This window comes from Microtus oregoni, unplaced genomic scaffold, assembly GCF_018167655.1.
Source record: "Microtus oregoni isolate MIOR12 unplaced genomic scaffold, Mior012 000033F_ref0000390, whole genome shotgun sequence".
NCBI classification, from domain to species: domain Eukaryota; kingdom Metazoa; phylum Chordata; class Mammalia; order Rodentia; family Cricetidae; genus Microtus; species Microtus oregoni.
The window spans coordinates 6,357,901-6,381,493 of NW_024543092.1; the positions used below are offsets into that span (position 1 = coordinate 6,357,901).

General features: G+C 37.7%; 1 protein-coding gene across 2 annotated transcripts in view; it reads left to right on the forward strand.

Moving 5' to 3' along the window:
* Adgb (androglobin) overlaps positions 1 to 23,593 on the forward strand; it is a 118,387-nt gene that overhangs the window by 17,726 nt on the left and 77,068 nt on the right. For both annotated transcript variants that reach the window (XM_041680297.1, XM_041680298.1), the window contains exons 3-8: positions 6,602 to 6,694; positions 9,207 to 9,278; positions 9,813 to 10,022; positions 16,848 to 16,987; positions 19,431 to 19,517; positions 21,384 to 21,631. In XM_041680297.1, the coding sequence (XP_041536231.1) occupies positions 6,602 to 6,694; positions 9,207 to 9,278; positions 9,813 to 10,022; positions 16,848 to 16,987; positions 19,431 to 19,517; positions 21,384 to 21,631 (850 nt within the window). The remainder of the gene's footprint in view (positions 1 to 6,601; positions 6,695 to 9,206; positions 9,279 to 9,812; positions 10,023 to 16,847; positions 16,988 to 19,430; positions 19,518 to 21,383; positions 21,632 to 23,593) is intronic.

Below are 23,593 nucleotides of genomic sequence, written 5' to 3' on the forward strand. Positions count from 1 at the left end.
GCTCTTGGGCACCATCTGGTGCAGACTCCAGCAGATCCTGTGCATGTTGCCTTAGTCTCTGTGAGTTCATATGAGCTTTGGTGGTGCTGATTTAGAGGGCCTTGTTTTCCTGGTGTCCTCCATCCCCTCTGGCTCTTACAGTCTCACTGCCTCTTTTTCCTCAGTGTTCCTTGAGCCCTGAGGGGAGGAATGGACATATCTTGTTTAGAGCAGAGTGATCAAGTCTCTCACTCTTTGCATAATGTCTGTCTGTGAATCTTTGTATTTGTTCCCATCTGCTGCTGTAGGAATCTTTTCTGATTATGATTAAGATAGGCACTGATACATAAGGTATTCAGAGTCATTTCATTGTTTTTTATTTTAAAAAGTATTTAATGTTACACTAGGTCCCTGAGCTTTCTAGTTTCAGGCTCTTGATCACCTAAGCGGTATCAGGTACAAATTCCATCAAATCACATATTAGTAGGTTTGCCCCACAAACTTTGTACCACTGTTACCCTAGCATATCTTACAGGCAGAACATCATAGAAGATCAAAAGATTTGTGTCTGAGTTGGTGCTTTTGGAGAATATTTTTGTGTATCAAAGATGCCATCTTTGGTTGTTTGGCCATTCTTGAGGGTGTAAGATAGGATCTAAAAATGACTTTGATTTGTATTTCTCCGATGGCTAAAAATGTTGAACATTTCTTTATGAGTTTCTCAACCATTTTACTTTCTCTTTTGAGAATTATCTGTTTAGATCTGTACTTCATTTTTTAATGCAGTTATTTGTTTGATATCTAGTTTTTTTGAGTTCTTTATGTATTTTAGATATTAACTCACTACCAGATGTGTAGTTGGTAAAAAATTTTTTCCCATTTTGTAGGGTGCCACTTAGTCTGAATGATGGTGTACTTTGCCATTCAGAAGCTGCTCAGTTCCATGAGGTCTTCTTTATTAATTGTTGATCTAGTGCCTGTGCTAACTGTTCTATTCATAAAGTCTTTCTCTGTGACAATGAGTGTAAGGCTATCCCCAGCTTTCTATAAACTATCCCGTTTGATCAGCAACATTTGTTGAAGATGCTGCCTTTTCCCCAGTGTGTGTTTCTGGCCTCCTTATCAAAGATCGGTTGTCTATAGGTATGTGGATTTATGTCTAGGTATTCATTTCTATTCCACTGATCAACATGTGGGGTTTTAGCCGGCCGGTGGTGGTGCATGCCTTTAATCCCAGCACTTGGGAGGCAGAGGCAGGCGGATCTCTGTGAGTTCGAGACCAGCCTGGTCTACAAGAGCTAGTTCCAGGACAGGCTCCAAAACCACAGAGAAACCCTGTCTTGAAAAACCAAAAAAAAAAAAAAAAAAAAAAAAAGTGGGGTTTTGTACCAGTACCATGCTGTTTTTATTACTATAACTCTGTAGTACAAGCTGAAATCAGAGATGCTAATATATCTAGCAGTTCTTCTATTACTTGAGATTTTTTTAGCTATCCTAGTTTTGCTGTTGTTTTGTTTAGTGTTTGTGTGTGTGTTTCTATATTAGTCTAAAAACTGTCCTTTCAAGATCTGTGAAGAAACTGTTGGAATTTCAATGAGGATGCATTGAATCTGTAGATTGTTTTTGGTAGGGTTGCCATTCTTACTATAATAATTCTACTGACACATGAGCAGGGGAGATCTCTCCATCTTCTGATATCTTTTCTTCAGTTTCTTTCTTCATTGTCTTTAAGTTTTTCTCTTTCACTCTCTTGGATAGAGTGACCCCAAGATATTTCATGTTATTTGAGGCCATTGTGAAAGGTGGTGTTGCCCTGGTTTCTTTTTCAGTCTGTTTGCCATTTATATGGGAGGGCTATTGACTTTTGTGAGCTAATTTTGTTATCTAGCAAGTTTGCTGAAAGTGTTTATCATTTTTAAGAGTTTCCCAGTGGAATTTTTAGGGACACTCTACATAATATCATATCACCTTCAAATAAAGACTCTTTGACTTCTTCCTTTCTGACTTATGGAGATCATGTCCTACTTGCTCTAGCTAAGATTTCTAGTACTGTATTGAATAGCTGAGGAGAGTGTCTTGTTCCTGGTTTTAGTGGAATTGAATTGAGTTTCTCTTTATTTAAGTTGATATTAACTATGTGCTGGCTGTAATCTGCCCTTATGATGCTGAGGTAAGTCTCTTGTATCCCTAAACTCTTCAGGGTTTTATTATGGCGTTGAATTTTGTCAAAGGCCTTTTCTACATCTAATGATATGAGCATGAGGCTTTTATCTTGCAATTTGTTTACATGGTGGATCACATTTACTGATTTATGTATGTTGAACCATTCCTGCCTCTCTGGAATGAAGCCTACTAGATCATGGTGTATGATCATTTTTATATGTTATTGGATTCAGTTTGCCAGTACTTTTGTTGCAGGAGGAGGCCACTTGTTCATCCTGGCCGCCCAGAGCCAAAATAATCACACCGAAACTGTATTCATTAAATCAGTGCTTGGCCCATTAGCTCTAGCTTTTTATTGGTTAACTCTTACATCTTAGTTAAACCCATCTCCATTAATCTGTCCATCACCATAAGGTTGTGGCCCAACTGTAAAGTTCCATCACGTCTATCACTGGTGGCAGATCCATGGCGGCTCTGACTCTGCCCTCCTCTCCCAGCATTCAGTTCCATCCTATCAACAGGCCAAGGCAGTTTCTTTATTTATTAACCAAGAAAAGCAATACATAGACACAACGACCTCCCAAACCATTTCCTATCCTTCCCTGCAGCATACATAATTGAGAACTTATGCATCTATTTTCATAAGGGAAATTGGCCTATAATTCACTTTCTTTGTTGGGTATTTATGAGGTTTTGGTTTCAGGGTGCTTGTGCGTTCATCAAATGAATTCGGTAATGTTCCCTCTGTTTCTTTTAGGTGGGATAATTTGAGGAGTATTGACATTATCTCTTTTATGAAGGTCTGGTAGAATTCTTCGCTAAAAGAATCTGACCCTACACTTTTATTAGTTGGGAGACATTTTAGTATCCTTCTGTTTCACTAGGGGTTATAAGTATGCTTAAATTGTTCATCCAGTCATGACTTGACTTTCGCTAAGTGATATGTATTGAGAAAATTATAGACTTCTGTTAGATTTTCCAATTGGAAGAGTACAAGTTTTTAAAGTATGTCTTGATGGCTCTCTGGATTTTCTCAGTGTCTATTATTATGTCCTTCTGTTCATTTCTAATTTTGTCAACTTGTTATTCTCTCTCTGCCTTTTAGTTAATTTGGATAAGGGTTTATCAATTGTGATTTTCTCAAAGAACTAACTCTTTGTTTCATTGATTCTTTGTATTAGTTTTGTTATTGTGTTTCTATTTTATTGATTTCACCAGAGTTTATTTATTGTTTTCAACTACTTTTGAGGGTCATTTCTTCTTTTTGTTCTAGAACCTTCAGGTGTGCTATTAAGTTACTAGTATAAGGTCTCTTTAGCTTTTTATGTGTGCACTTAATGTTATGAACTTGCCTTTTTGAACCACCGTTATTATGTCCCTTAAGTTTGGGTTATGTTGTATATTGATTTTCATTCCGTTTTAGAAATTTGTTGCAAGGAGGGGGCCTTACCCAGAAAAAACCACACAGAAACTGCCAAGCCCTCTCAGCTTTCACGTGGATTTATTTGGCCATATGGGCGCCAATTGTGGAAGGACACTTAAAAAAATCCCACACTAGCTCAGAATTGAGAAATAGATGGTGATATATTTAGGGGTAAACTCACAAATCAGAATCCTCTGCTTCAATGGAGAACAGAAACTGAATCCAGCAACCATAAAGAGTGGCCAGAAAAGAGGGTAGATGCAGGCTCTGCATCAGCATATATAGTATAAGAGGCCACACCCCAGTAGGTGGGTAACCACAAGCTGTAAGATTTTTCTACAGCAGAAAGTCTTTAATTTCGTGATCAACTTTTCATTCAGTAGTGAGTTGTTAAGTTTCTAAGCATTTTGATGTTATTTGTTTCTGCTGTTACTGGTATCCAGCTTTAATATGTGGTGGCTAGATAGGGTACAGGGTGTTATTTTGATTTTCTTGTATCTGTTGAGACTTTGTGTTTAAGTTTGTAGTTAGTTTTGGAGAAAGTTCCATGAGGTTATGAGAAGGTATATTCTTTTGTGTTTGTGTAAAATGTTCTATAAATAACTGTTAGAGTTATTTGATTTATAACGTTAGTTAGCTCTACTATTTCTGTTTAATTTTTGTCTGGATGACCTGTCTATTGGTGAGAGTTATGTCCTGAAGTCACCAACTTTCAGTGTACGGGGATCAATATGTGATTTAAGCTGTAATAGTGTTTCTTTTGTGAACTTGTGTACCCTTTTGTCTTGAGCATGAATATTAAGAATTGCTATGTCCTTTTAGTGGATTTTTCTTTAATTAGTATGTAGTATGTTTCTTTTATTAGGATGTAGTGTCCTTCCCTACCTCTTCTGATTAGTTTTGGTTTAAAGTCTCATTTATCAGATATTAAAATGGCTACACCAGCTTGCCCTTAGGTCCATTTGCTTGGAAAATCTTTTATCACCCTTTTATTCTGAGGTGGTTTCTCTCCTTGCTGTTAAGATATGTTTCTTGGGTACAGCAGAAAGATGGATCCTGTTTTCACATTCATTATGTTAGTCTGTGTCTTTTTATTGGGTTATAAGGTCAATGATGTTGAGAGATATCAATGAGTACAGTTTGTTAATTCCTTTGATTTTGCTGTTGTTTTCAGGTGTGTGTGTGTGTGTGTGTGTGTGTGTGTGTGTGTGTGTGTTTTCTCTCTTTTGATTTGCTGGTCTGGGATTATTCATTTTTTTTCTTAGAAGTGGCTAATCTTTTTAGGTTTGAGTTTTTTCCTAGCACCTACCATAGGACTGAATTTGCAGATAAATATTACTTAAATTAGGTTTTACCATAGAATGCCTTATTTTTCTATCTATTGCTTCTATAAATTTTGCTGGGCATGGTAGTCTGGGTTGGCATCTGTGGTATCTTAGAGTAACATCTGTCCAGGCCCTTGTGGCTTTGTGAGTCTCTGTTGAGAAGTCAGGTATAATTCTAGCCTTTGTGTGTTACTTTGTCTTTTCTCTTGAAGGTTTTATGTTCTGTACACTTAGAATTTTAACTATTATGTGCCAAGGGCTGGAGAGATGGCTCAGAGATGGCCTGCTCTTCCAAAGGTCCTGAGTTCAATTCCCAGCAACCACATGGTGGCTCACAACCATCTGTAATGATGTCTGGTGCCCTCTTCTGGCCTACATGCAGACAGAATATTGTATACATAATAAGTAAATAAATAAATATTTAAAAAAAAAACTATTATGTGCCAAGGGACCTTCTTTTCTGGTCCAGTCTATTTGGTGTTCAGTACCCTTCTTGTACCTTATAGGCAGTTGATTTTTTTAGCTTAGGAGAGTTATTTTCTATGATTTTGTTGATAATATTTTCCATACCTTCACTTTGGGTTTCTTCTCTTTTCAGTAATTATATTATTTTTAGATTTGGTCTTTTCTGTAGTGTCCCAGATTTCCTCTACATTTTGTGCAGGAGTTTTTGGGATTTAACATTTTCTTTGACCACAGTATCCATTTCCTCTACAGTGTCGTCAATGACTGAAATTCTCTCTTCCATATCTTTTATTCTGTTATCAAGACTTGCCTCTAAAGTTCCTGTTTGAGTTCCTAAATTTTTTAATTTCAGATTTCTCTAGTTTGACTTTTCTTTATTGATTCTGTTTCGACTTTCAGGTCTTGATCTGTTTTATTCATTTCTGTTTACTTCTTGTGTGTTCATAGATCTCTCTAAAGGATTTATTCATTTCCTCTTTAGGGACCTCTATTATATTCATAAAGTCTATTTTAAGGTCTTTGTCTTATGATTCAGCTATGTTGCAATACTCAGGGGCTGCTGTAAGGGTGGCTGGGCTCCAGCAGAGACGTATTTTCCTGGCTGTTATTGATTGTGGTTTTATACTGGTGTCTAGGCATGTGGGTTTTGAAAGATTGTAATTCCAGGTGCAGATGCCTGTTTTCTTCTTTTCTGGGTAAGCATTTTGTTTTTTTGATTTCTTTTGTACTCTCTGGTTCTTTGAAGAGTGTTTTATGGCAGGAATTTTTTCTGGGATTTTGATAAGTGTGACTACTGAGGGTAAAATGTGTTTCTAGAATAGGGAGCTGACACTTAGGAATGGGGATGGTCTAGGAGGAGGCGCTAAGGAGTCCACAGGCATCCACAGGATGGAGTAAATCAGGGCATTCCACCAGGATCTATCTATTTCCCTGGGAATAGAGACAAATATGGACAGAGGCCACAGCAGGTGGTCTGCTGCACAGCTGGCACTGAGACTCATGGGTTTGATTTGGAGGACTGGGAGGTAAACAGCTGCAGGTAGCCTATTTGCTTCCCTGGCCAGTTTGAGTTTCGGTATTCAAATATTCCACAGGGCCTTTCTGAAGTCAAACACACACACACACATTACTACACAAATTCTTCTATATTGATCTAACATTTGTATTAGTTGGTCTTTATTAAGATGGAATTTTTATTATAATAAAGCCACATTTAAAAGTTCAATTTAATTTTTTTTTCATCTAGCACTTTTTTGAAGACCCTGAAGGAAAGATTGAATTACCACCATCCTTGAAAATCTTTTCCTGGAAACGTCCACAAGATTTTATATTCAGCCGAGTAAGAATTGTTTTCACTATTGAATGAAATACTTATTACCTACAAGGATAGAATATCTTTGTGACCAAAGTTTGCATTCTTCAAGTAATTTACAGTGTTTCTTCTGTGATCGCTTTTTAGCTTCTAACTCAGAAATTAATATTTGTCAGTGTATTTTAATAATTCCTTTGCTGTTGGGACTATGGAAATGGTTCGGCTGGTCAGAGGCATTCTGTGCAAGCATGAGGGCACGGGTTCAATCCCCAGAACCCATTTTAAAAAGCCAGCTGTGGCAGCATCAGCTTGTAAACACAGCACTGAAGAGCGAGACACAGGCTAATCTCTGAGGCTCACTCGCCAACCAGCCTAGCTGAATAAGTGCATTTCAGCTAAAGGTAAAACTCTGACTCAAAACTCAGAAAGTGACTGAGTCTCTCCACACATCCCACCCAGTGTCGCAGCACACATACATGGACATGCACATTTTTGTATAGATTTGAAAGAGATTACTATGTTTTGATGTACAAGCTTCATTTTTCTATTTCTATCGAAAATGTCAAATTGTAGCCAAACATGTTATTTGTTATTTCTGACTAGCTGATTTGTTCCACTCCGCATCTCAGTGTGAAATCCCAGGGGCGTGAAGGTCTCTTTCCTCCAGTGTTTATTAGAATTAATTTTCCAGTCCAAGAGATTTGCACATGGGTTCCCATCTTCCAGGAATCCTCCAAGCATCTTCCAAAGCCTGTCTCTGTTTCTAGACTTCATGCTCAGTCAGTTGAATCATACATTTGTGGAGACACCTTCATTTCAAACAGCTCTCACACACTTCAGAACTCTATAAGCTTTGGTCTAACACATTAATAGCCACATTAATTTGAGTGTAGTTCTTGTCTGCAGGGTTTTAATTATCTCTAATGTTTTTTCCCTTGCTGGATTTCTTACTGTTTTCATTGAATGCATGGGACACCAGTAGGGCAAATTAATTAGTACCAGTCACATAGCTTGTAATGGAGCCGATTCTTGTATGCTTTTGTAGTCTTTGGAGTTTGTTTCCACACAATGTAGTTAGCCTTCCTCAGTGCTGGTATGAATGTAGGCAAATGTAAGTCAGGCCTCTTACTGACTGAAAACAAAGCTGCATCTACAGCCAAAGTGATTCACTGAAGCCACAGGGTCTTTCGAAGGCTTCCTTGTAAGATGTTTCAAATAAATCCATTATGCACAAAACAAGCTTCTGAATCAATTTTAATTTTGAGCAATACTGACATGAATATAAATTTTCTGCCGTTCACATAATGCACTTGACATTGATAGGTATTTTAATAAATCTTATTCTGTTTTTTGTAAATTCATCATAGATGGTCCATGTAAAAAATGGTTTTATAAATTGAATAAATAAATGTTTTAAGAACACTTTCCTCTACTCTTTAATAAACGGTGGGTCTGAGGTACATCTGTACTAAAAATCAATTCAGTCTTCCCTGTTAACCTCTCCATCTCTAGGGATCATAGCCTGACATCAGCCTGCACATGGCTACTGCTCCTTCACAAAGGTTCCGCTCTTGACGGGTCATCCTAGAGTGGGGCCCAGAGCTTCCAGAAGCGAAAGTCCAAATACAGATATACCTAGAGTAGGGGCTTCAAGATTTCATGTATAGACTCACAATAAGAATCACTAAGAATACTCATAAGTAAGGCTAAAGCAAACAGAAACAGTTCCATAAAAAAATGACATTCTTATATGAGATTTGGTCTATGACATCTTCCTTCCCTCCAGCTGTTTCATGAAGCTAATCTCATTTTTTTTCCTTTTCTTTTTAAATTGCTGCATTTCACCCTTCCCTTTCCTTTCACCAAATACTTCCACACACCTCTCTTTTTAATAGTTGCTGTTATATGCATATATGGATGTGTAGGCACATGCTTATTCCTAAATAGCCTACTGAGTCTGTATTATGTTGCTCCTATGTATGCTTTTCAGTGAAATTCTTTAAAGAAAGGCCAGGTTGCCATGACCCCACTTCCTCCCCTCAGGAGCCACATTTGCCTGTAAACAAACACCTGGTCAGTACTCTTGGTTTCAGGGATTTTTTTCACCACAACACCAAAAAGAGGTCCTCTTTCCTGCTGAGAAGGGGTTTTGATGCTCAGACAAATAGTTTGATTCCTCTGGAGGAATGGCCTTGTGTGCTGCTTGCCATGATCAGGTTTTTATTGTAAACACTGTGCACCTGCTGTGATGGAATCTCAGCCTTCGACTTTGAAGGCCCTGTCCCGCTTGTCTCACTGCGAGAGCCTTTCCAGTCTGACAGAGGACTCAATGTATTTGCTCTTGGCTTAATAAAGTGTGGCGATCTGGAACGTTCTGGAGTAGATTTTATCATTCTGGACTTTTAGTGTTAGATTAGCAATTTGTGTGCTCTTCCCTGGAGACTATTTCGCCCACAAAACTGTATTTGAATAAGTTAGGTTTCTTTTACTTAAAAAAAAAAAACTAAATAAATATCTATGTCTACATTTTTTATTTCAGCCTCCTGTAGTTGTGAAAAATGAAATCACGTTTGACTTGTTTTCACCAAATGAACATTTGCTCTGCAGCGAGGTAGGTGAGGCCGCAGGGACCACTACTCCATTGAACAATGTCTTCCAGGCCTGCCTACATAAATACTTCCTGGACAGCCATTGGCAACTCCTTCTTGTCCAGCTTTAAGTCACGAATTTCGTGTGGTTTTTATATTTTATTTTTCTAACTTCTTTGTATAGCTATCAATTAAAAATTGTATTTATTTATGATTTTATAGGATGTAATTTTAGTAATTCAATGCATATAGACTATATAAATGTATATATATATATATATATCACATCACATATATACACTCTGCTAACTCAAGGTCAATGTTAACCATTTTAGGCCTTTTAATTTCTATTGTTGCCCTATCTCATGGAAACAATATCAAGATATGATATTTTTTCTGTAGCTCAGAAATCAAAATTATATATATGTATACACACACTAAATGCAAAATTATTGCTCTTAGATACATATTTTTGTCATATTTCACCTAAAACTTTAGTACTCACCGTTTAAAAATCAACCTATCAATAGTAGTAGCTTTCGTTGTTTTGTGTTCAGCTTATGAGGTGGATTATCAGTGAAATCTACGCCGTGTGGAAGATCTTCAATGGAGGGATTCTGCACAATTACAATAAAGGAAATTCAGGAGAGCCTCCTATGCTGCTCTGGAAGCCCTGGGAACACATATACTCTCTCTGCAAGGCCGTGAAGGGCCACATGCCTTTGTTTAACAGCTACGGGAAGTATGTTGTGAAGCTTTACTGGATGGTAAGTCCTTCAGGCTGCCGTGCATCTGTCCTTCCTGTTAAGAAACAAGAATTAAAAACAACAAACAAACAAACAAACAAAAACCCTCTGTATTTAGTGCGCTTAGGCAATCTCAGATTTTCTGTAGGAAGGTTTGCCTTCTATGGGATACGGTAGGAGTGGGACTGGACAGCCAGACTGAACGTGGAATTCGTGATTTCCAATGGTTCTTCATGGATCTCAGCCGAAGCGCAGCTTGCAGGGGTGCTGCTCAGCAAGGAAGCCCTGAAACTCAGCGATTTCCACATGGGTTGTTTGTACCAGCGTGCTACACGTTAATGGCTACTTATTTTTTCCAGTTGATAGAAGAAGTCTGTCGTTTCTCAGCGAGGGAAGAACTTCTACCTCTTTCTAAGCAACCCCAAGCTGGGAGGGTCGATCCACACCAGTGTGTGCACATGACCAGAGTGAATACTTTCTGACAAGATATTCCCCCATCCTCTTCTCATCCATTTCTAGACGCAAACCATTTACGTTTTGATTTTGAAAATTCCCTTCCAGTTCTCATGCAGTCCTCATACTTGTCCATCCTTTGCTTCACTCTGCAAAGATCTGGAAAACATGATCCTAAGGAGACTGCTTGGCTCCCTTCTGCTGACCAGCATGAGGCGCAGCAGACGCGATTTTGCACCCCATTGCTGTCCCTGCCCTTTGTCCTCTCCTCTCTGCTATGATGCTTGTTTTTCAATCCCAGAAGGACTTCATTTCCATGCCTTGTTACAGAGATTCCCTTCCTCCTTCTCAGGGGTTTCTCAGAGCCTTTTTCCACATGACTTCTTGAAGGCAACCCATTTCCTGGGGGCCTCTAATATTGAAGACTGATTTTTTTCAAAGCCGTCTTTAGTGATACAGGCCAGTCATCCCCCAGACTCAAGAGGCTAAAGCAGGAGGGCCTGAAATTCAAGGCCTGTCTGGGCTACGGTTTAGGTTCAAGGCTAGTATGGGCAATTTCTCAAAATAAAAAGTTAAACAAAGAAACAAATAAAAACCCAGAGTAAGCATATGGCTAAATAGTAGAGTGCTTGGTGAACTGTAAAGTTCTGGGTCCGAGCCCCAGTACTGGAACATCAAGCAAGTAATTAATTGTGATTTCCACACCAGGATATTATTTCTCAACAAAGTGTTCACATCATGCAGCCTGGATTCTCAGCTGGCTGTGCAATGTTTTTTGACATTAGCCAGAGAGAAAACATACCAGTTGCACTGAGAACAGTGCATAAAGGAAAGAGATGGGTTTTCTCTTCCATCTGGCTATAATGACAGGATGCAGGGACACACCACATCTTTCCGAGTACTTTCCAATTTCCGTGTTACTTTGGCTCCCAAGAGGAGAGAGGGAAGCAATTTAGCTGTTGTTCCCCACTTGCAATACAGCCTGTAGTAGGCAGCCTCCCTCTGCCTCGGTGCTTTCATTTCCCTCGGATAAGCAGAAAACACACACATGGAGGCCAATAATCCCCCTCGGTTGTTGTCAATGTACTTATGTGAAAACATTTTCGATTTTATTCTTCACTGAGATTTATTGGTTCGTTCACACTATCTAATTTAGAGTTTCTAGAGGTACAGCAAATCTCCAGCACAAACATGTGGGGACTTCACACCCCTGCTTCCCGTGCCCCACCCCTCTCCTGAACCAACCAGCTGAATCCACCTGGGAGCAGAGGCAGCAATATTGTTCTGTTTTCTGCTACATTGTTTTTAAGACTGTGTCTCATTGCACTGGCTGGCCTTGAACTCACTATGTAGGATGGCCTTGGATTGTCTTGTCCTCATCTCCCATCTGCTGAGATTGCTGTATCTGCCACCAAGCAACACTTGCAACCCTGCTTTTAAAATAAGTTCTCAATGATATTTTTATTAATTAAATTCAATAAACAGTGCATTCAAGATATTAAACAATGAGCTGGGCAGTGGTGGCGCATGACTTTAATCCCAGCACTTGGCAAAGAGAGGCAGGCAGATCTCTATGAGCTTGAAGCCAGCCTAGTCTACAGAGTGAGTTCCAAAATGGTTAAAAAAATATTATTGAACAATAATAACAATTTTTTATATTACTTGGTTACTATATACCCCAAAGAAATGCAACATTTAATGTTTATTATTATTATATATGCTTCTAGTGGAAAATTCAAATACTATTAATATAGTCAATATAGAAAATCAGAATTCGTTGTAATATTAGTATATTTAGACAACCACAGTCAAGGATTCGGATTTTTTTCCTGCGTTTTCCTGTTTTTTGTTTTTGAGTCAGGGTTTCTCTATAGCTTTGGAGCTTATCCTGGAACTCACTCTGTAGAGCAGGCAGGCCTTGAACTCACAAAGATTTGCCTGTCTCTGCCTCCCACGTGCTGGGTTAAAGGCATGTGCCACCATCGCCCGGCTTCCTATGTTCTTATAAGCATACATAGACATACTGTATACCATAATGCTCAAATGATGCAGTTCTAGAAACTGCCAACTCATTTATTCATGGGCATTTTCTATGATGATATATTCTTGTACATTCTATACACACTATTCTGTGGACATATATGCAAATGTATGCAAATTTATATTAAATTTCCATTAATTAATGCTTAGGCTATGGCCAGCGTCTTACCTATACAAACAAGACTGCTCATGAATAGCCTTTTATGTAGGTCTTGTCCAATAGAATGGTGTTTTTTTCTCTAGTATTTCTGCAAGTGAGATTACTCTGTTATGAGTGTGAAAATGTTCATTTTGATAAGTATATTCAAATTATTCCTTTTAATTTGAGTTTAAAAGTGATTTATACTAGATAAAATCACAAATTAATTTGTCATTTTACTCTTTGTTACCCCTTTTGTTTTGAAATTTGTCTAACTCCTTCTGTGTTTCCTTGAGTGTTCGTTGGGATTCTGTTTCAATTTTTCTGTCTTATTTTTGTTGTTGTTGTTTCTGCATATACTCTGTATATATTTCCAGATATTAAAATATACACACAAAGCTTTACATAGCCCTTAATATCAACATTTTATCACTTGAATTGGCATCTAAATACCTAGCCACCATCTCAGACCTTCACTTTTCTCCCCTTTCTGAGATAGTTTTCTTAAATAGTTTCTGAGTATCTTCAGAATTTCATCAAAAAATTTTTAAAGATTTATTTTATTTTTAGTTATGTTTGTGCCTCTCCCTCTGTCTCTCTCTCTGTCTTTCTCTGTCTCTGTGTCTGTCTCTCTGTCTCTGAGTCTGTTTCTGTGTGTGTGTGTGTGCGCGCGCGCGCGCACGCGTGTGTGCAGGTGCCCATGGAGGCCAGAAGAGGGTGTAAGATGTTTTGGAACTAGAGGTACAGGCTGTTGCCAGTTGACTGATTGTAGGTGCTAAGAATAGAACTCTAGTGGAGGTGCAGGGGGAAGTCAGATCCAGCCCAGTATGTGGTTTTGATCACTCAACTATTGCTGAAATATCTTTCCAATAATAACTCATTTCTTGGAATTTTTTTTCTTGTTGTAACTCATACTATTAATTTAAATAATGTATTATGCTTTCATCATGCTTATAGAAGGAAGACAGCATAAATGGATAGCCATTTACCTACAATTTAATTGTGGAAAATACTAAAATTCGAATGTGATAATATACTAAAATATTTTTATAATTTATATTTTTAGTTTTATTTATTTCAGTAATTTATACTTACAAATCTATATTGCTTTTATTTTCATCACAGCAAGAGAAATACCTGGCAGAAGTGATTACAGGAGGAACGATTTACTTTAGTTCACTATTTCACAGGACTCAACCCACTGGCAAAAGCGTGTGGTGAAACAAAGCAGACCATGCCATGATGGGCCAGCAAGCAGAGAAAGGGAATCCTGTCTTTGGTTGGCTTCCCTTTTCCCCCTCTTTGATGCTACCCAGACCTCCCATTTACTACCACCTGCATGAGGGTGGGTCTGGTCATTCATCTTCTTTGGAAGAATCCTCTTTAACACATTCACAGGAACGCCTAACTAAGCTCCCAGATGATTCTAAGTCTAGATGTGTTGACAATGGAGGTCAATGATCACAGGGGACACCTCTTTAGAGGTAGATTTAAAAATTTTTTGAAATGAGATTTTTGAAGAAATGATAGGGTGCTAATAAAAATTTCAATATTTAATATATGATTTACATATGATTAAATAGTAAAATAGCAAAGCCAAAAATCATTTAGCATTCAGTGATGAGTTCTTAAATTCTATTTTCACATACTTATATTTATTTAAACTTCTATAATAAAATACTATATAGTTTGATATACAGTGTAACTTACCAACAACAGAAATTGCTGAAAGGCCAAGTAACCAGATGATTGTATAACCTCATATGACACAAAAGAGCTCAAATCTTTATTCATTTATAAGGACACAAGTAGTTTCATGAACCCACAACCCTTATAATTTAATCGCCTCCCAAAGGCCTCACCCCTAGTACTAATATATTGACTGTTAAAATTTCAACATACTTTTTGAGGCCAAAATAACCATCTATAGAAATTACCTATGTATACACAAATAGTAGAAATGATTGAGGAAGGGGTCAACCAAAGTGAACCAAAACATTAACAGGAGGACAAGTAGAATGTAGTCAAATTATACTTCAAAAATATACACAAAACTGAATGTTCATCCTGTGTTATAATAAACTTTTCATGCAATAGTCTTTTTGAAATATAATTGCATACACTGTAATGTGCAGAGTTCAATAATCAAAGCATTCTAAGTTGAAACTATCTCTGCGCATCTGAAAAGAGAAGGTACTGTTGAACTGCTTTAGAATAATTAGTGAGGATGGTTTAAAATTCTTCTTTCATGGGAATCCAGCTGGCCATTTGGAAACATGGTTTGCAAGCAAAGTGTAGGAGGGCATCTACCGCTGCCCTTTCTTTATTGTGGCAAAATATGCCAATTCTACACGCTGTTTTAACCATTTAAGGGTAAAATTAAGTTGGCATCAAGCATTTTCACAGTTTGTGAATGCTGTCACTACTTATTTCCTGAAATTCCCATCATCTGAAGCAGAGACTTTGTACTCACTAAATGAGGACTTCACACTGCTCCCCACTGTGCTGCTTGGTGACCACTTTCTATCCCCATGAGTGCCCTAATTTCATCTCTGTGTTTGTAATAATTTATCCTGGCAGAGAGCAACATAGGGGAGAATGGTTTATTTGACTTGCAAATTTTACAGATTATAGTTTGTCGTTGCATGGAAGCTAAACAGAAACTCACAGCAGCGAGTTACATCATATCCATATAGACAAGAAATGAAAGAAAGAAAGAAAGAAAGAAAGAAGAAAAAGAGAGAGAGAGAGAGAGAGAGAGAGAGAGAGAAAGGAAGGAAAATAGGAAGAAAGAAAGAAATATGTAGATACTTTGGTTCAACTAGCTTTCTCTGTACATAGTCCATGGTTCGAAACACGGAATGGTACCGCCACTTTAGCTGGCAGTAAAAGTTCCCCACAGGCCAGCCTGATTTAGACCATCCCTCGCTGACACCTGCTTTCCAGGTAGTTCTAGGGTGTGTCAAGTTGACGGCTAAAATTAGAACTGTGGCTGAAATGTAAAATGAGCAAAAATGAATACACAAACAAAAAATGTATTTTCATACAAAAAAATTAGCCGTCACAGTGAACCTGCCTTTTTTGTCTTCTTGTTTTTACCTTATTTCCCTGTGAATTTATTGTTGTTATTTCACTTAAAGTTACATGAGTGGAGGTGGGGTGACTTTAATCTATAAGATTTAACCTTTAACTCTGTTTTACCCTTCTCCATCTATGGAGGAAGAGAGACAGATACAAACTACTACATAAGTTAATATTGAATTCAGAGTTAGGAGCACCATACAAGAAAAGTATTTCACTTTCTCATGACTTCCCTCTAGAAAAATGAGTTGCATTTTTCCTTTTGTCCTAGAGTGTTTTGAACATACTATGTTTTATATTATTCATATATACTCATATATAAAAATAATATAACAATATAATAATAAAACAAATATATACACTTATATATTATTAATAAATATCATGTATATATTATACATATATATAGGCTTTCCCCACAAGACCATAAGTATTTAATGGCAATAGTATCATGCCACTATGACTGTTGTGGGGCTCACAATGCCTGATGTTACTATTGAAAATACTTGTTAACACGAAAATGAATTCATAAGAATCTAGGCATGTAAGCTAAAACAAAAACAATTATAATTTGAGCTTGCTTGTTTCCTGCTTTTAATTATGAAATGAAGAGCTTTTAGCTAAACATATAATGGTTTGATTAAAGAAATTATTAATTTAATTCATGTTGAAAATTAGACTAGGAGTACTGAAAATATGGGATTTAAGTCTAAGATTAGTAAGTACGTGTCTGGATCAGTAATAAGTATTAAAGTGATAGTGAAAGAATTTGTACTGTGAGTAAGCAAAGTATATTATGCGCAGTCTTATTTCTGGTTGAATTATGTTTTCAGTCTGTTATTTGAAATTTATTTACTTTGCAATATGCTTATAAGACTTCTAATAAAAGGAACAGTATTGATATCACTATAGTTATACTATTATAATTTATTTCAAAAGCTAAAGTAGTCAACCAGATTAGTTCTGAAACCTGTATCTTAGCTTTCTAGCGTAAGGTGTTAACACCAGGTGTTTGTTTGTTTGTTTGTTTAACAAAAATGAGCAGAAATATGTAGTAATGTCTGAGGCGGAGAACACTATAAAGCACTGATGACATTACCTCTGACATTGCATTGCTTTCTTCTCATATTTAGGGTTGCTGGAGAAAGATAACTATTGATGACTTTTTTCCATTTGATGAAGATAACAATCTATTGCTTCCAACTACAACCTATGAGTTTGAACTCTGGCCAATGCTGCTGTCTAAAGCCATCATTAAGCTGGCAAACGTTGAGTATGTAATGAAAAACTATCTTGCATTTATATGAAAATAAAAGGGCACCTACATCCATGCTGAGAGCTTTTAACACTTTAATTGAAGGAATTTTTTTTCTTGTAATCAATGTAAACTTCGAAGTATAAAAATTAAGGTGACCAGTGCACTGGTTTGAAGTATTGGCTTAACTGGGTAAAGGACAAAATCATCTCAAGAAAGACTAGAATAATCAAAAATTATTCTATTCTCACTGCTTCCTTACTAGGAATGGAAAGTATATCATGGAAAATATTTCATGCTAGTGAGGCAAATTGTTTATTAGGGGAAATATTAAATAATCTAAATGATAAATAATATATACTAAGATCCAATTAATGGTTTAGAATCTGTCTATGCAGCAATACTGTACAAACCTTAGAAAGATCTGAACTCATCAGAAGGATGCCAAAATAGGCTTCAGGCTTTTGTTCCCTTTAGCTCCTTGATAGCATCATGATGAAAACTCCTCCTTTACTTCAGTATGTTTGCAAAATGTGTTTATATTTATCTACCTACAAGACTTTGCACTCAACATACAAGTCTGCCATGACCTTACGGGCAGGTCTTTCTTCCATCTGGTCCTTTCGGGATAACTCAGAGTGATAACAGGGCTCAGATACCTGAGTAGATGCTCTTGGCATCTGCACAACTCAGTGGGCCATCCTCACTCTCTCTGCAGGAGCCTGATCCCATAACCTCCTGCAGTGTGCCATAGAAACTCCATCCTCCGCAGACCTCACCCTCCTCCTGTCCACCTGTGCTCAAAGCCCAGCCCCTCCCCTTCCCTCAGAAGCATTAGCAATACCATTGAGATGCCAGGGCTGCTTTGTGTAGATATCCCTTTGACTGGCCTTTCTTTTGTCTCTCAAGGCTACCTAACAAAACAGCCACCACTACTGTCAACCTCCTCCTGATTTTTCTTGCCAGCCCTCAGTTTCTACTGATAATTTGTTTCACTCAGCTTTCGGTCCTCCATTTCAATGATTTTTTTGTAAAACTTTTGCCAAGATTTTTTTTGGGGGGGTCAGCTACATATTTCTAAGTATTTCTATTGGTGGCAGTTATGTCTGTTTGTTTGGGGAAAAAATAAGTATAATGCTCTTCATGTTCCTGAGAATTGGAGCTGAAAGGCTGGTGAAACACTGAATAGATGACCCAGATAGCTGCAGCAATACTTCATTTGCTGTAAAGCCCATGGTTCAGTGGAATTCATTAAGAACATGACTATTAATAGAGTTATTCTTTTAAAATGAATAAACAAGGCCAGCTTGAAAAGAAAAGACTAATAAGTAGAGTACATTTTTAAAGATTTCTAGTAGAAACTGCCTCACAAGATGTCCTTCATATTTTTCTGTAAATTCTTCTCAGATTTGATTTTATATGTGAGGCTTAGCGTTCCACAGACAAACCTAATATATGGTAATGATTTACATACCCATGTGGAATATGGAACGAAAAGAGCATCATTTCCATAAGGCTTGCAAAGTCACTCATAAAATGAAATTACTAGAGGCGTTTAGGGGAGACAGTGAACCACACACCAGATTTATGTTGTCTTTGAGAAATGTAGAGGCATCAGGATTCATAACCCATTAAGTAAGCCAGTGCGAATCCATAAGCAGCGGCTACACCACCGACAAGCTGTGAATTCTTTCAAATACAAGGATGTGTGTTGGTCAGTCAGCTTCATTAGCACCATGCTTGGCACAGGGAAGACTGTGCCTTCACTTTGGGGTAGAAGAGGCTATATGGTCTTTCTCTACATAGATGAATATACATGTAAACACACTAATTGCCCACAGAAATCACTCATAGGCAGACAGACCAAAGCAGAGCATGGCATTTGGCCAAAGACAACCTCCGACTATGTCATACTGCCAGGTCTACTCCTTTGCAGGATGGACAATGTATTTCTGTTTTCTCTTCCACTGTCTAGTTTCACTAAGGATTCCTCATATTTATCTTGAGTCACCTCATGGGCATCTCCACATAATCTCTGCAATTGCAATGGTAAAACCTCTCCACTTTGAAGAGAACACATTCACACACAGAGGATAGAAATGAGTTAACAAAATTTTACACTATTTAATACGAGCATGTTTTATATTTAGGAAATTGATAGAAGAGCTTTTAAAGAAATAGTTCCTAATATGTGACTCCCTTGTTAAAAGAAAACAATAAAATCATATATTCATGATTTCAAAATAAATTTGAAAGCTTAGTATTGGGTCTACTTATGCCTTTTTGTAAACAAATTAAAAGCATCTGGCTTGTGAGATAGCATTCTATTACTCTGTGATGTGCAGCCGGTATGATCCCCTACATTGATTACCATGATGCTGTGTAGAGTGTTTCCTAGTCTTTATTTACTGCTGCGTGTTTCTAATCGTTGATAACTATAGCACCATGCATCTCCTTTCAGCATCCATGTAGCTCAGAGGCGAGAGCTGGGAGAATTCACAGTTATCCATGCGCTTACTGGATGGTTGCCTGAAGTCATTCCTCTTCAGTAGGTTTTTATTTTTTCTTAAAGAAACATTTACTCATTATTTGTTTCTTTGTTTATTTGGGGTGGTTATGGAGCAGTGTGCCAAGGTATCTATGTGGATGTCAGAAGAGAGCATTAGGGCTCCAGGGATTAAATTTAGGTCGTCAGGCCTAGCAGCAAGCATCTTTTGCCTACTGAGCTATCTTATCAACCCCTCTCCACTAGGTCTAAAGACTAAGTTTCTCATATAATTTTTTTCTTCCTTTCCAACATTTCTTTATAATATTCTTTAAGAACATTGCAAGAGCGGTCGTGTTTTTACAAAATGTTTGGTAGCATAGCATTTTATAGTTTTTAAAATTCCTGGGAGTTTTAGGGTAAATTATTCCTCCTTATAAAGCAGAATAACTCACAAGATTCTCTGTTGAATCACGGAGAGACTAATTATAAATCAAGCAATCAAGCAAAATCCATTTGTGTTTTTCTACCTGCAAGACTCATGCACCCAGTGCACAGAAGGCCAGTCCGCCATGTTGTACAGACAAGCCTTTCTTTAGTTCTAGTCCTTATAGTGCACCTCAAAATGCCAGTGAGACTCAGATGCTGGGGTCGACGTACATGGCAACTGTGCAGCAATGCTCTATGGGAATATCCTCACATATGCTGCAAAAGTCTGATCCCATACCTTCCTGCAGTGTGTCACAGCAGCTCTGTCCTCCAGCTCACCCTCCTGCTTTAGCAGTCCCTGTCAGTCCTGTGCTCAAAGCTCAGCCCTCCCCACCTTCTGAAGGAAGTGTAGCTTTTTGTTAGGTATCTTCAAACATACAGGGAGACTCCAGGTACTTAAATAGATAGCTCTGAACCTAAGCTCCTACAGCATCTTCAGGGAAAAAAACATGTATTGTTAGGGAAATGTCAGGACAAGGGGAAAAGACCTGAGTTGCTGCAGGTGGCTATCTTGGGAAGGCAAATAGGTATCCCGAGAGTACAGATTAACACAGCTTTCCCTGTAGGTCCCATTCAGTCCACTGTTGTCTTCAGTGGTCGTTTTTTTGCCTGCTGTGCTTGGTACAGTGACACCAAATAGAGTGTGTCCTTAACCAGGGTCTGGGATTTGGGTTAGTAATCTGTAAAGTGTTTCAAAGGCTTCCTAGAAATGTGTAAACAATTCTTTAGGCTCTCAATGCAGAAGCACGTAGCTTCCTTGCCTCATCCCCGGACTCCAAAGGATTCATTGAAATTAATGTTGTTGACTAGTGTGGGAAAATCAACTCAGAACAGACAGAATAACAAGGAAGTTGGATAGATACGAATAATCCCAGAAAAGTGTGTGATTGTGTAAAACTGTACTATATGCTAGGGAATTGTAGAGGACCAATGGCATATGGATCAGGGAGGATCTTCGTAGTTAAAGGCCTTTGATACTGTCTTAAAAATTCTTCCACATCTTCAGAGAGTGAGGATATAATTGGAAAATTTTACTCAGGAGGATGCCTTTGTATGCATATGGTATTTATACATGGATAATATACATACACATTTAAAGTATATGTATATATATGTTTTTATATATGTATATATAGCATATGCATGTATAACATATAGACATACACACATATATATATATTTCACCTGCCATGATTTTAGCATGCCTGTCTCCTCTGCCAAACCACAGTGATGCACTAATTTTGGTCTCTTTATCATCAAAGACTGACAATAGCAGGAATGCATTAAAAGCATGGTCAATGAATGGTATTGCTAAATAAAGTTGAGGTAGAAAATGAAATTAGTCTAATAAACTAAGAAGTTAACCAGTCTGTTACTAGCTTCTTGATGTCAGGTAGAAAACAGGCATCTGAGAATTAATGCCAATGTTTTTCCTCTAAGTCCAGGGTATGTGGACAGAGTTTGGGAGCTCTTGAAGGAAATATTGCCTGAGTTTAAGCTCACAGAAGATCCCAGTTCTGAAAGCAAAATCACAACGGTAGACAACAAACTGAAGGAACCCGGGAAAGAGACAAAGGATGTCAAGGAAGTGAAGGATGGAAAGGAAATGAAAGAGGGGAAGGATTTCAAATCGGAAAGTTCCCTTACGACCCTGAAGGGTCCAGAGAAAGGCGACAAATTTACCAAGGGTAAGATACGGGAAGTCGTGACCAGGTCATGACTGAGATGCCTTACAGGCTCTGTTGAGGCTAATAATACTTTTTTGGTGTTGCTACCATTTCTTAACTCTCTCTTCGAATTTTAGAATTCTCAGTGATGTGAACTGCAGATAATTATTGCCTCGTTACCTCCCTTTCAGTAAATATCAAAGGTGACTCTCAATTCTGCTGATATTAAATTCCTGTTGTGTTAGAAGGAGGCAAGATACTGAAGTCTAATCCCTACTGGGATACCTTTCTCATATTTATGTGCAGAGTGGGATGGACCCCCACAGCGAGGTAGGAAACTGACCTTTTATGTAGCCTATGCTCATATCACATTTTCAGAGAATGTGGTATGAGCATAGGTTACATAAATTAAAACCATTATAAGATGGTGGTTCTAATCTGAAGAAAAATAATTTCAAATTAGTTTTACAAAGTATATAGTTATTTCTATTTTCAAGATGAAAAGTTGATTGAATAATTGCTTGTTCTGTGTCTACTGAACTATTTTATAATTATGTATATGAAGAAACTGCTTGTGAAGTAGAATTAAATCTACTAGGAAGTACTTGGGTTTTTCTGTATATTTCCGTTAAATGTTCCTTCAGATATTTTATGTTTTACAAAGTATTAACATTTTGTCAGAATTATTCTTTATCAAGATTATTTCTAACTAAGGAAGGAGGGAGAGAGACAGGAGATCACAAATTGTAGCCAGCTTGGGCAACCATCATGTGAGCTATGGTGAGACCCTGTCTTAAGAATCCAAAGGTTATAACTCAGTGTTATAACACTTGCCTAGTATAGGCAAGGCTTTAAATTTGATTCCCAGATCTAAAAAGGAAAAGAAAAGTTGATAAAAGATCTTATCTGCCAGTATATGTTACCATTATTATACAGAAAATTTTATTTTATATCTTCAAAAATATATCAAGATCAGAGGCATGAACAATGTGTGTCCACTCAGGCCTATTTCGATGAAAATAAGCAATAAAAAAATGTGAGTGGATTTATTTTTTCAGTATATTTTCAATTAATTTTCTTCTAGAAGTCCTTTTTGATGTTTTACAAGTTAATACTCAGGTATTATATCATTAATACTCACCTAAATATACTCTTTGCTGACAAAAGTACAGGTAATTTTCTAGGAATTAGTGATAAACATGGTAAACAGAAACAGATGTGGAAAAACCCACATTCTGAACCTGATGGTCCAGTGGGAAACACTGACTAATAAAAAGGAAGCTATGCTAACCTGAGGTTGAAAAATAAACTTTAAAGATAAATACAGGAAGCTATGTAATCTACGAAGATGAGTGAGAGTATCCCGATAAAGAAGACGACCGCAGCCAGGACCCTGGTGGTAGAGGAGAGCCAGCACAGAGATGAGGAAACACGTGGAGGAGGGCAGGGCGCACCATGTGTTTAGATGAAGCAGAGTGAAAGGATCATTGGTTTAAGAAGAGCTGGATTGGAGCAGGAGTGGTCAGCTTGAGAGTTCTAGGCCATGTTAGAGGTCCTGGTCTTCATGTAAGTGTTGCTGACCTATTGTCGGCCAGTGGAGAGTTTGGAGGAAATCAAGATGAAATCTGCTTTTTCAAAAGATGGTTTCGGCCATCACTAACAGGAATATTTGGGAGGAGGGGAGCTGAGAGAGGATCAGAGAGGAAATTCTGGGCAGATGTAGATTAAACCAGCTTGAGAATTGTTGGATCAACTCATGTTAGATTAAATGGCATCTTGGAATAGAGAAAGTGGAGAGGCCCAATAAGAAGACTGATTCAAAAAGGAAAAAAAAAAGTAACAAGAAAAGAGTAGAACTTGGTTTGCGTAATTTGTGGAATTCTGAGTTGTAAAACTGGATAGATGGCGAGGTCTACCAGAAGGCACTTATGGAATGATTTTGGTCGTATTTTAATCTGAAATGCCTTAAAGATAAACGTTGAT